The sequence below is a fragment of the Dermacentor albipictus genome, chromosome 10 (assembly GCF_038994185.2).
Source record: "Dermacentor albipictus isolate Rhodes 1998 colony chromosome 10, USDA_Dalb.pri_finalv2, whole genome shotgun sequence".
NCBI classification, from domain to species: Eukaryota; Metazoa; Arthropoda; class Arachnida; order Ixodida; family Ixodidae; genus Dermacentor; species Dermacentor albipictus.
The window spans coordinates 46,043,468-46,056,561 of NC_091830.1; the positions used below are offsets into that span (position 1 = coordinate 46,043,468).

Consider the following 13,094-nt stretch of genomic DNA (forward strand, 5'->3'; position numbering starts at 1 on the left):
CATATTTATCCCACCATTGCAGAACTATCTGACGTGATATGTTGAAAATTGCACTAATGGCACTGCCACTTCTGAACTGACAGAAGGGGCACATGCATATGCAAATTAGGTAACATTGTTGATCCACAAGTGTAGGCAATGCATGGATGAGAGGCTCCACGGAAGCTGGACCCCTTAACCAAAAATGTTTTCTTTTCTATTTCATTCTGGAATTTTTTTAATACCTTAACATTCCAGTTGAGTTTCGGTTTGCGCAAAAATATTTTTATTTTTTCATTTTCAATTCAACACCCTGCTCTCCATACAACTCTTTAAAGCACCGTGTTTATCATAGCTCACTGCCATCTTATAACTTTTGGTCTCTTTTCCCCACCGTAATATTTTTCTTTCATTACCATGAACTTTACCATTCCTTAGCGTCAAACAGTGTGCGATAAAATTAAAGGTTCTGCAAAGATATGAACGACAGAATAGGTTTTATGTCCAAGTTAGAAGATGAACAGTCGTACATAACATCCACACATGAAAAGGGCCTCTCCCGCCAATCTCGCATTACCCTTGAGTCGGTCAACTCTGTCCCGTGCCTTCAAGTTTCAAATGAATCAATGAAAGGCCTCCTGGAGTTCCTTAATGCACACCTAAATATAAGCACACGAGCGATGTTGCATTTCACCTCTGCCAACATGCAGCCCCCATGGCCAGTACTGAACCCGCAAGCTCGATTCACACCACCATAGGCAGTGAGCAACCACGGCAGGCACGCATCCAAATTTTCTGATCGCATTACACCTAATATTATGTTGCTCCCTACAGCATTTTGAGTCTCTTGGTGCTCATTCTGTTACTCAAGTAGAGCAATGGTTACAATCAAGCCTTGATATAACGAACCACGGTTATAACAAACTACATCTGAAATGTTTCTTGCCAATATCACCATGTAACAAACAAATGCTTACAACAAATATTGGATCTAACGAAGTCATCACTGCAGCATCATGATATGTTTCATGTATATTTATTTTCCTTACTCAGTTACAAAATTCGATGCCTTTCTGTATGTATATTTACAAATGTTTAATATTGAGTATGGCGTTTTCCCTTCCATTTCTCTGTAGTACTGGTATGCTGCTGGTTCCCAGTTTTGCGTAACACCTGGCACACGTTAGCACTCATCATCCTTGCTGTATTTTGTGACCCTCCTCCCTCAATGCTTTCTTGGTTCCTGAACTGAATGCAGGGGTTTAACGTGACAACACCAGGATATTACTATGACGCACGCCATAGCGGAGGTACTACGGATTAATTTTGACCACAAGGAGACCTTAAACGTGCCCCCAATGCGCAGGAAACATGTTTTCGCATTTCCCCTCCCATTGAAATGCGGCTGCCGTGGCCGGGACTTGATCCCGCAACTTCGTGCTTGGCATAACAGCACCATAGCCGCTAAGCCACCAAGGCGGGTGCTCTTGGGAGCCTGGGAGGTTATACAAATGGATGAATGAATTACAATGTTGGATATGGCTACATTATAACGAGGCTTGACTACACTTCTACAAATCGAATTTCAGTTGCACGTCCTCGCTCTCCGACCCACACTGCTGCTTTCCCATTTCTAACTGCCATGCCCATCACGTGCCTTACACACCACACAATCATGCAAAAGAATGCTTGCGCCCGAACAACTTCGTATCCTGTTGGCCACATTCAGTGCACAGATATGGCCTAGCCCTAGCTCACAGTTGTGAAACAAGAATGCAAAGGTGAACATAGTTTCCTCGTTGCTCCTTCAATGGCCACACCTTTCTCGGGGGCTTTACTAAGTTAGGTGCGTGCAGTGGCATTAATACCTTCAAGTTATGGCATAGTCACATGGTGGAAACCGTTACAAGTCACTGGTTCATATAACTGAATGGCAACAGCAGACGGCCACGGCAAGTTTAGATTGTTTCCATGTTGAATGTGTGGATTAAATCCTCTTCGTTCTTTTGTAGCAGCACCCATTTGGTAGCAATTACTGGAAGTGGTATAGCAACTTCCTCCACAGCATAGCAGCACAGCATAAGCGCCATTAAAAGTTCAGTAGTGACGAGAACGGACGGGCAATTTGTGGAGTCTTCAAGGATGTTATCACAGTTTCACATTCCAGCTTCACAGAGCCAAACTGGTAGGGCATTTTTGACCAGATCCTACCACAAGGTCGCTTGCTTGGCTGGCAGACGAAGTTTAATAGTGCGACATCATCTCCCCTTTCTTCTTTTTTTCTGTTCGTTAGCTCGCGACTACGAAATCGGCTCCCAGGGTGCAGACGTGATCTTGAGGCAGGACGTAACGTGTACGTTCATCGAAAACGCGCTTCCAGTTATCAAGGCTGTCGCAACCAACAACCGACAACAACAACAAAAGAAAGACCAGATCGGAAGGTCGCACGCGCCCCGAACATCAGAAAGCCGTGCCTCGCCCCGAAAGAAAATTTTCGCGTCGTCTGCCAAAACCGGTCAAGACGCGTAACCCGAGCCAACGGAAAGCAACTGCGCTGCACACAGTCCCACGCGAAATGTCATTGATTGCCGGATCAGCATCCGTCCCCGAACGTCGCGACAAGCATCCACACAACTACGTGTTTTTCCTTACTCGATCGAACCGGTGAAACACTCCGGGTTCCGCTGCGCGCCCGATATACGTGACGAGCGCGGTCCAGAAAAAAAAACGTGGTCGCGCACCTCAAAGAAGAGAGATGCGCGACAGGCAATGGGCATGAAAGCACACGACTGCCGGTATTTACGAGGACACTGTTGGGACCTCGCCTAGCAACGATCTCCGACACGCAACTGTATCGCGCCGGCTGTTTCCGTGGAAAGGTGACCCTCAGAAAGGTACTACACCAAAACGGCTGCTACCGACGAGCGGTAGCGCCGGAGGTTAAAGCGACGAAACAACAAAATAAACACGAATAAAGGGAAGTCGGGGGGGTCGGTTACTACTTGGGGTTTGCCCCGACCGCTTTACAAACGCACATGTTCAGTGGTGCGAAAGGCGGGGGGCACTGCCTGCACTTTTCCAAACGCGACGTACGAGTCTGTTCGGTTCGGAACGCGAACCGTCTAGGCCTACGGCGAGCCCAGACGCGCGTCGTGAGCTAGCTGCGCACGCCAATCGACGTGCTCATAAAAGAAACGGCAACCCGCCGGGCCAGAACCGCGCGCGGTGCACACCGAGCCCGGCCAGCCGCGCCGAATCGAAGTGAAGGGTAGGGTGCGGGGGGGGTTACCCTTCGGATCGCGGTTCACTTTTCCGACGCGGGGGCCCGAGCGCCGAGCGGCCCTTACTTGCTGGCTTGCAGTGGCGAGGCTGTCCGGGAGGCCATGGGATCGCGGCCGACGACTGGCGTTGCGCACAAAATGGCGATCTCGGAATGGTGCGGCTGATTCGCAGATGCGGGGCGAAAAGGGTCCCATGACTCCCCTCGCCTTCGCTTCGGCAGCGGACCGAGCACACGCCATATCCATTTTAGCCTCGAACCCCGCCGTGAGAACTTAAACGCGGCCTTTCGCCCGCCTGACTTAAACGGCGCCGCAAGATACTTTTAGCGCGAGCTACTAATTTCGATACGACGTTGTTGAACTGTTCGTTTTGAATTTAATGCTCGAGCAGACGATATTGTGGACAAATAGCGCTACGCAGCGCTCTCAATGCGTAGCCTCGAACGCAGACTACAATACCTAATTAAAGTTATAAGGGTGGTAATTTAACAAAAGCTTTTAAAATTCTGAAAAATAAACCACTACTTTTTATAAGACACTGTTTTAAGCTTATTTTGTGACGGTAATGTTAACTTATTGGCATAGTTGTTATATAATAGATATATTATCCAAGGAGGATACATAAAAATTTTTATATATCCTCCTTGATATTATCCGATATCACGCCCAACGTTGCCCAATCATAATTAGAACGAAGTAGCTTGCGTTATGCTGCCCTCTACAATACCTAAGATGTTGATTTGAAAACAATATTGCGACTTTACTATTTCAATAAAATTTTAACTGTTTTGTAGAGTTTATTTGAGGCTTTCCCAAAATTGTAATTTAGGTAACGCTTTGACAGACACTGAAACGCACTTCAAGACGTCTGGTGTTGAGAGTTCCAATATAACAAAACCACGCTCGTCTGGGCCGCCCTGGCGATGTCCGTGGAATCCCCGTCGTGGCTGCGATCTGGGCGTCGTGTGGGAGGAAGGTCACCTTCGGCGTACTCGTGCTCTGAGCGCGGTCCTCTCGTATTATTAGCAAAAAAAACTTCGTAGGAATAACGTAGGCCGTGGCATTAATTGAAGTCGCACCAGCAGAAGTGGCTTTGGTGAGTACACGGCGTGAATTTTTGTGACCCCCTTTTTTTGTTGTGCGCAACAGGCTGCATCTTCCCATGTAGCGCGCTGCCTTGCTAACCCTAACACAGTAGTGGGCTATTCCAAGGCCATCTTGTTCCGTCATCTCTCGATGCCCTAGTGCCTCCCAGGATTCGACAGTATCCTGATTGAACTTTTGTTGCCTTATGTACGGCGAATTGCGAACATTGGGAGTTTTCTTCAATTTCTCTGCCGGCGTAATGAAGCACTCCACGCTTTGTCCGCGTGCGTTTTGTGAACGAGTGAGAGAGCGGATGTTCAGAACCTTTCGTAGTTTGGGCTAACTTTTCTATCGGCTTTTCTATCGCCCCACAAACTGCTTCCGTACAACGTGGTTGACGCGCTCAAGGCTTGCTGGAGCTGCCACCACGCCGGCTGGTACGACAGCGCGCTCGAGAATTACCGTGATGTCCATCTTTCGGGACCTACTGCTTTGGTGCGGAAAACGTCCAACTGATGAATTCTCGGCGTGCTAATAGCTGTTTTGTTATTGTTGTTTTTTTCTTACTCGGGTGTCGGATTTTCGCTTGCGCGCTCTAGTAATGATTCCCCTCCCCCTTCTTTTGTCTGGCGCCGACAGAGATGACGTCACGCGTCTACGTCGGACGCCTCAACTACGAAGTGCGAGAGCGGGATTTGGAGCGCTTCTTCAAGGGCTTCGGTCGAATCCGCGAGATCAGCATCAAGAACGGGTTCGGCTTTGTGGTAAGTAGGCGTGCCTCTAATGGAATGATTCGAACTTCGTGCTCATGGAACGGATCGGGACGTTGTCTCCATTTGACTGACAGCGCCATCTGTTGCAAGCGCCGCTAACAAGCCTTTGTTGTCGCCCTTTCATCCCTTATGTCGCCCCCTGGGCGCGCCGGTGCTATTTGCCGAATTCGCCATTAAAGTATGTCAAGTCGTAATACGTCTGTAGGAATTTCGCGTAGAACATTGATTGTTCAGTGACGCATGCATACGGATGGCGCGCTGTATTTACTATGAGACTTTCAAGCACCCTCGTGGATGTAGGCTTCAGTTTATAATTTCTAGAATGCCTATGCGCGCCTTTCTGATCAACGAGCTTTGAATGTCTACAAGTACATGCACGTAAATGCCTGGACGTTCGGCCTTTCGAGGGTCACCGATACCGCTCTGCTGCTTGTGATGAGCTTGCCAAACATCTTTCGGGTCCAACAGACGCTGCCGGAAACCATCTTGCTGATGTGAAACCTTACATTGCGTTTCCATTCACAGTCTGGGACGGCAACGCTTATTTCTTTCTTGAACTTCGTGCAGGAGTTTGATGACCACCGAGATGCAGATGATGCCGTGTACGAATTGAATGGAAAAGAGCTGCTCGGAGACCGGTAAGTGGTCTTGCGATTTTCGGGCAACTGTAAGGGGCTGTGTGTAAGCTGTGCATAGGCCAGATCCTATTTTGAGTGTTTAAATTGCTCAGAATTCTCTGCAGAATGAGATTTGTGTTCCGAGAGGCTCTGCATGCACAGTAGCGAGCACGGTGAATTTTGTAGGTAGGGTGACAGCTAAAATTTTCTGTTTGCTTTCCTATTAACTTGGCATTAAAAGGATGCATAGCCACTTGGCCAACAACTCCTTGGCATCACGTAAATTCACAAATCGTGCCTGAGCTTTCTTAAAAGGAATGACAACCAATTTTCATGGTACCTAGCTTTCTTTAATGCAGTGAAAAAGCTTACCAGTCCTCGTCTAATCATGATGTAACACGGTAAATGCCGTGAGACACTCAGAATTTTTCAGAACATTTATTAAAACTACGTTTAAAGAACCTTTTACTTGCCCCCTCCCCTCTTCTATTTAGGAAGTCCTCTGTGATGAATACATAAGCAAAATCGCTACTTCAGACACAGTTCTAACAAGCTGCTCTCTTCTCTTCAGGGTCTCTGTGGAGTTGGCCCGTGGCATCCGACGTGGGGCCGACTATTATCGCTCGCGTGCTGCATCCAGGTCACCACCAAGGCGCCGGTTGGTGGTTTCTCCTTGCTGTTCGGCTGCCGCATTTTCATTTAGCCTTGAGTGGCCAGTTTCGTGGGCAAAAGGAAATGAACTAGGACGGAGCATTGCGTGGCTGTCGTGAAGTCTGGTCGTAAAAACGACTAAGGAATCGTAGCATCAAATGTAGTGAGCAGCTACGTATGGCATGGCATTCCCAAGATTCAGTGTGGGATGACCTCTTTTATCATAACGGCCTGAGGAATGAATGCAGGGACAGAACAGCATTGGGAGGGAGTTGTCTTGCAAAGGCTTGCTGGAACTTCCACGCCGGCACGTTTAGTAGCGCGCTTGAGAATTCACGTGATGTCCATCTTTCGGGACCAATTGCTGTGGTGCGGAAAACTTCCAACTGATGGATTCTCAGCGTCCTAATTGTCGTTCCTGTCCCAGGCGTCGCGTTTCATCTTTAGTAATGACCCCCGCTTCTCGTCTTGGGCTCCCTCCTAGCTTTGTTCCTTTGTGGCCAGCTTACTGCATCGCTGCCCATTCTGCTTTACAGCTAATTGTGGAGGCATGTTGTATTGCTGTCTATTCTATAGAAATGTTCTGTCTACCCATGTTGCCTACAGCGCATGGCCTATGAAAAAGCTTGAGGAGCTACACCAAGGGGAAAAGTTAAAGAGCGTTTGAGCTCGTCTTGTGCCCTTGTTGACATTGTTTGCTTTTTCATGGCGTTTCTTTGCTAGCATGCCAACTTGCCTCTGTTTTTGCTTTGTTTCTTCCCTTTCTGCACAAGCAGCCTTCAACTAGGCACAGTCAGTGCGTCTCGTATTGTAATGCTTCTCAATTGGAGCTTGGTCTGTTCATATTGAAAGTGCTGCAAGCTTGCGCAAATGTGTTCAATAGAGGAGTATGTGACCGTACCAGCTATATGTAAAGGCAGTGTTCGTATCCCACTTGTCAAGTCTTGCCAAGTCTATCCCACTTGTCCATTGTGAACTGCACTTTTTTTTTCCCACCAGCTATGGCCCACCGACAAGGACGGAGTACCAGCTGACTGTCGAGAATTTGAGCAGTCGTGTGAGCTGGCAGGTAAGGCATCCTGCTAGTTTATACACTGAATCCGCGTTTGTGCAGCCATTTGTTTCTCTTGCCAGGTATTTAGAGCCAGCTGTCTTGACAGACTCCTTAATATTGTTAGGTTAGGTAAATGGGAGGCTGCACAGCCTACAGTACTGGTAACTAATGCGCATTTTGCTGTGTGACCCAGACAATTTTCTTTTTTCTTTTTCGGTGCTCTTTGTTTTCAGTAACACATTGAGTGGTATAGATCAACATCAATGCCCCCTCTAGAAAACCTTCACTTATATATTGAAAAGGCATTTGACACCTCACTCGTTACACATGGGAACATCAAGGTGTGAAGCGCAGTAGAATGGTACTTTCATCAAATGTGCTCCTCCGCTGCACTCCCTCTAGCTATGTTGCTCCAGTATGGCTATTGCACAACACGGGCCGTCCATAGTCGTCTCCTGCACTGTTCAATGCATTTTGCACCACAGAATCCAATACACTGGCTTCCAAGATAGCACTTAGGATATAGTCAACATGCGATTTTGCGGATTCCCGAAGGGCTGCGAAAACATTTTAAAAATCAAGCAGTCTGAAAAGATGAATGCATGCCTCTTACTGCCCCCAAGGGCTCAAATTGCCACAGGCACATCCGAAATGGCTCTGAAGGCTGGCCAGTACACTTATTAGGCATATCATTGCTCGTACTGCAACAAGAAACGACGGGTGCACCCATGTAATAATTGAGGAATACATACAGTCTCCCGTGACAGTTGCATCTGCCTGCTCTTGGTATGCTTCACCGCAATACTTGCGTGAACTTCACCGTGTATCACTACTGTACTGGGGCGAAACTGACTTTAGGGAACTGGCAGTGTGCAACGCGTCATGCTTTCTGAGCTGTCGGCAAGGATTACAAAAGTGGACTCTGTGCCATTCTCAACTGCAGTGAATTGTTTTTATCGAAAACACTGTACTAGACAGCAAGAAGCTTGGCAGCGAACGTCATAGCTAGGCATAGTGTTGCCATGGTGGTGGCCACAGCTACCAGTAGATTGCGAGAGCACCCATTTGAGGCAGTAAAATAACATGGCGGTGCTAGTGGCTTCGACCAATGTTGTTTCTGTCCTGCGGTCATGGCAAAAAGTCTGGGTAATCGGACAGCAAAGCGTTTTTGCATTTGAAATTTCAGACAGTCTTATACATTGACTCTATGGGTCGCCATGGTGGTGCCGCAGAGGAGTTGCAATTATCGGGCATCCGGAAAATCGATCGTTGACTAGTCATGCATCACGGGAACTTCTTTACGATAGTCTGACCACTATGCTCTGCTCGGTTGCCTCCAATAGTCGCAAGGAGTTTGCGTCCGATAAACTCATTTTCCAGGCTAGGCATGCTCACGGGTCACACGTTTCCCATTTGGGGGCAGTATTGTATGGGATCCCAACGATAACATGATGGTAGTTTGGGAAGTCTTGCGTGTACTGCCACACGTGGCGCTGTCTGGGCACACATGCAAATCTTGCTTGCAATACAACTGTTTTACGGAGTTCTCCGTTTGGTGGGGGGACAGTTTTGGTGGAGGCTAGTAGCTGCTGTGTGTCGCCATGTGACGAGCAACGCAATAACGGGCCGTGTGTGTGTTCTGTTCTCGCACTGCTCAGAGGGGGAGCGAGCCTTTGTGCGCCGCCTACCCGCGGATCGGTGCGACAGGCTTCCCTCCTTTACCCCCCTTGAGATGAAGGCTACTCCTTGATGAGCGCCCCCCCATCCTGGTGTGGAGGACCGGTAAAGCGTGGTGGAGCCCCCCCTAGGGTGTATGCGGTGGACCAACCGCTCGGAGGGACCGTGCCGTCTTCTTCCTACTCTACTGGCTTAACGGGGCCGTGTGTGGGCATTGTTGTTGCCTCAACTAAAGATGATGAGGGGCCTACCGTAGATGGCAGTGGCGACGGCCAGCGGGGCTTCTTTCTCTGTGATTGGGCGTCTGCGCGCGGCCTGGCCAATGGACCTCTGCCGTGGATGGAGAAGATCCCCTTTGTGGGAAGGCCTGCGGCCCCCGCCTGGTGTGGCGTTACCCTCGTGTGAAGGGCTTGGCTCGGTGTTCTTGGCTGCGCCCCCTACCCCCCGCCTTGGTTGTCTGGGCCTGGGTTCTTGGGGCGGAGCCAGGTAAATCACGTATGACGCCTCACCTTTTCACAAACAAAAGCATCTTCCACTTTGTACTCCGCGAACAGCCTCCTCCTCCTGCCGTGGACGTCTGAGCAGCGGCAGCATTTCTTTTTTCAGCTTCCTTCGTCTCGGGGACCTGGTGGCGACATCTTTTTATTTTCAGACTTTTGAGTGACAAAAGGCATCTGTTCCAGTGTTTTGAACGTACAAACTTTCGATGCCGATTCTGCCACAGGCTACATTCACATCATGTCTGCTCTGCAGTATCTAGCAAGACTTGTTTGTGGACTTACTGGAGATCATTCACTTGCAAGACCGACGTATGTACCGTGGCCAATGCACTGGGATCACTGTTGTGGATGCAGCCTGTGGCAGCTTTTCCGATGTGCCCCTCCAACACAAACTGTTCATTTCGTGATGCTGCTTGGCACCCATCAAGATGCCTGTTGTATACATGGTGGTGTTTCTGGGTTGCTGTTGCAAGTGGTTTCAAATGTGTGTGTAATCTTGGCGTCCATTTCTTTTCTTCTCTGCAAAGGACTTGAAAGACTACATGCGGCAAGCTGGCGAGGTGACCTATGCCGATGCCCATCGCCTCCGCCGCAATGAAGGGTACGAGTCTTGCTCCTCGGCTTTTTAGTGTGCGTTGCCTTGTCAGGTGTCTGTACGAATCTCGCATCATTTTATTCATGCAGGGTTGTGGAGTTTGCCACTTATTCAGACATGAAGAACGCACTGGACAAGTTGGACAACACTGACTTGAGTGGTCGGCGCATCCGCCTCATTGAAGAAAAAAGGTTTGTAAATCATGAGTGCGTCCTTGTCCCTCGGAACCCCCCCCCCCCCCCCCTGCACGAGCCCCCTTAGTGTAACTGAGTGTACCACTGGCATGTTTTGACTTGTGATTGATGTTACGTTGCAGGCGTAGCAAGTCCCGTTCTCGGTCGCGCTCTCGTTCCCGTTCTCGGCGTCGCCGCAGTCCAACTCGCTCACGCTCGAGGAGCCGGCGCCGTAGTCGTTCACGTAGCCCGGTCAAGCGCAGGTCTCGATCCCGATCTAGGTCCAGGAGTGCAGCCCGCCGTGGCCGCAGTCGATCAAGGTTTGTGGGGGTTTTTCCATCAAGCATACGATGGGTTTGTCCTATTTAGTGTTATGGCAAAGCCAAAGCTAGTTGCTAGTTAGTCAATTGCTAGTTAAGGTGCTGGTAAGACTGGATAGTGTGACAGCACCATTGGTTTGTACACCCATAAGCTACTGTACCTACTTTGTGAGCAGAACTCTGTAGCTAGCACGTGTACTTCATTGCATTTAACATTCTTATGTGAAAAGTGCTTTCACAAGGTGTCAGGGCAGTACTGTTTCATTCACTGCTGCAGAGAGTTCAATGATGACTTATCTTTCGGGACCAACTCTTTGTGCGGAAAACTGGTGCCAACGTTCTGAAAGAGCTCTCTCCGCAGTGCCTGTGACTGTCTTTGACATCCTAAGACTGGCAGCAGTTCTCATCGGTGCAATTTTTCAAATGCGCAGGTCCCGGAGTGCCAAACGACGAAGCCATTCCCGGACTCCAGTCAAGCGTCGCTCGCGCTCGCCAACTCACTCGCGTTCCCGCTCCCGAAGTCCAGCCCCAAAGCGGCGAGCCCCTTCTAGATCTGCCAGCCGATCGCGCTCCAGGTCCCGCTCAAAGTCAAAATCGAAGTCAAAGAGCAAATCCCGGAGCCGCAGCAAGTCGCCAGAGACCAACAACCGCCACCACTCGGCATCTCGCTCCCGGTCTAGGTCGCGCTCCCGTTCGCGGTCAAAGTCCCCTGTCAAGAACAACAATGACAACTCCAATGATAGCAGTTGAAGTGACGACCTGTTCGTTTCGCACAGCTAAAACATGGGCTGGCCTTGTGCGTTGCTCTTGCCATTGTCCTTGCTCCCTTTTCATATTCTCAGGGCCTCCCCTAGATGTCCTGGACATTGTATATAGTAACCTTTTGACCTGTATATTTCATTTACTGGCATGTAATAAACCCATCATGTATGTCACACAATGAATTGCTTTCTTTACTCTTGCAATGTACGGTGTGCCAAGCAAATTTGCCTGGAGGGAGCATTTTGTTGCAGCTACCAGGAGGAATATGCTATTAGGGTGGGGCAAATATTGCAATGGAATATTACGCCAAGTATTCGTATTCGAAAAAGCTAGCCTGCCGTGGTTGCTCAGTTACTATGGGCTGCTGAGCACGAGGTCGAATTTCTGGAGTCGTCCACTACGGCGTGCCTCATAATCGGAAAGCGGTTTTGGCACATAAAACCCCATAATTTTTTTAGGTTATTTCACATATTTAAAGATGTAAAAGCTGGCGAAATATTCTGCAATAACTGAATGTTAGTCTTGTTGCTGTTCTCTGCCTGCTAAACAAAATATCGCGAGTTCTTGAAAACTGTGGTAATGCAGGCGCTTGGTTTTGCAGCAGAAGCTGACATTTCAGCTGGAATTTTTGCTCGTCTTTTTGGCAGTCAAGTAGTTCCTTTTATGCTACAGCCAGCAATTTCCTTGCAACAGTTCCTTGGGTTTTTGTAACATGCAAATCCTTGTGCAGCTCTTTTTTTTTTTTTCGGCCATTGTCTTGCTACAGCTATTCAATATTCGATGGCTTGTTTGCAACCAAGCTCTACTGATATTCAGAGGCTGTGTGTGCAGTTTTTACAATTGTAGTTAAAACTGATCCTTTGTCCTTGATGGCCGTTTTTCCTGCACCACTAGGTACAGGAGTAGTACCCAATCGTACCAAAATAAATCTTCCTGCTACAAGTATGTCCGCATTTGGCTTATACGATACTTGTACTATTCGTATTCTGCCATCTCTAGTGTAGGATGATGCAGTTAAGTTGTCCCACAACTTGTTTCGGCCTTGGGTGTTGCATGCCTGTCTCCCTAGATTAGTGCAGCAGGGTGCCCATTGTCAATATTAGCTGAAGCTCCTCTGCACTGGTTAGTGTGATGCCAGGTGGGTTGGCTGGCGCGTTGATTTTCTGGGTGATCCTAGTCTTCCTGAATGCAGATCGATTGGTTCTTTTGCGTAAACCAGCTCGGCAACTGTGGTACAGGATTAGGTCTTTCATTCCGTATAAAGGGAGAGCCCAGATGAAAACGTTTCGTCTGTAGGACACGAATACTGTCCGAATCTTCGTGCCGTGTCTCGGACATTCTACCACGCATGTTTCCCAGGCTACTGCACGTAGATATTTATTTTCCTTTTTTTTGTGTGTGTTAACAAATTTTCTAATCGTATCACCGCATGATCCATGACCTATCCCTCGTAGTGGGTTTATGTCATTAATTGAGTCATCACCATTTATCGGCATGTGAATGGTTAATTGTCCTTCAATTGTGTTTTGTCTTCCGAGTTGGTTTTTGCCCTTCACTCGCGTGCTCGCACGTGATGTATCTGTTCTTGATGCGTGGGTGCTCTACCCGTTGCATCCGTCGCACGTA

The 13,094-nt window shown here is 48.5% G+C and overlaps 2 protein-coding genes across 4 annotated transcripts in view; one reads left to right on the forward strand and one right to left on the reverse strand.

Annotated features, from left to right (window-relative positions):
• Window positions 1-3,539, reverse strand: part of Ino80 (chromatin-remodeling ATPase INO80) — an 81,366-nt gene extending 77,827 nt beyond the window's left edge. The window contains exon 1 of one of the 3 annotated variants that reach the window (XM_070527780.1): window positions 3,327-3,539. The gene's annotated coding sequence lies outside the window, so the exon portion shown is untranslated. Of the gene's footprint in view, window positions 1-3,268 lie in introns of all 3 variants that reach the window. The other 2 variants (XM_070527778.1, XM_070527779.1) reach the window with 2 other exon arrangements.
• A 624-nt stretch (window positions 3,540-4,163) lies between these two features.
• Window positions 4,164-11,646, forward strand: LOC139050534 (serine/arginine-rich splicing factor 5-like). The gene is made up of 9 exons (XM_070527042.1): window positions 4,164-4,356; window positions 4,986-5,110; window positions 5,687-5,757; window positions 6,308-6,394; window positions 7,387-7,456; window positions 10,146-10,219; window positions 10,303-10,404; window positions 10,530-10,706; window positions 11,138-11,646. The coding sequence occupies exons 2-9, from the start codon at window positions 4,988-4,990 to the stop codon at window positions 11,454-11,456; spliced, it is 1,023 nt and encodes a 340-aa protein (XP_070383143.1). The 5' UTR covers window positions 4,164-4,356; window positions 4,986-4,987; the 3' UTR covers window positions 11,457-11,646.
• Window positions 11,647-13,094: the final 1,448 nt, after the last annotated feature.

What these genes read in the sequence shown, in the direction of transcription:
- LOC139050534 (XM_070527042.1), top strand. Translation starts at nt 4,988, where the DNA reads ATGACGTCACGCGTCTACGTCGGACGCCTCAACTACGAAGTGCGAGAG. An exon ending in CGCCTCCGCCGCAATGAAGG is followed by an intron (nt 10,220 to 10,302) that starts GTACGAGTCTTG and finishes TTATTCATGCAG; the next exon opens with GGTTGTGGAGTTTGCCACTT. An exon ending in CGCCTCATTGAAGAAAAAAG is followed by an intron (nt 10,405 to 10,529) that starts GTTTGTAAATCA and finishes GTTACGTTGCAG; the next exon opens with GCGTAGCAAGTCCCGTTCTC.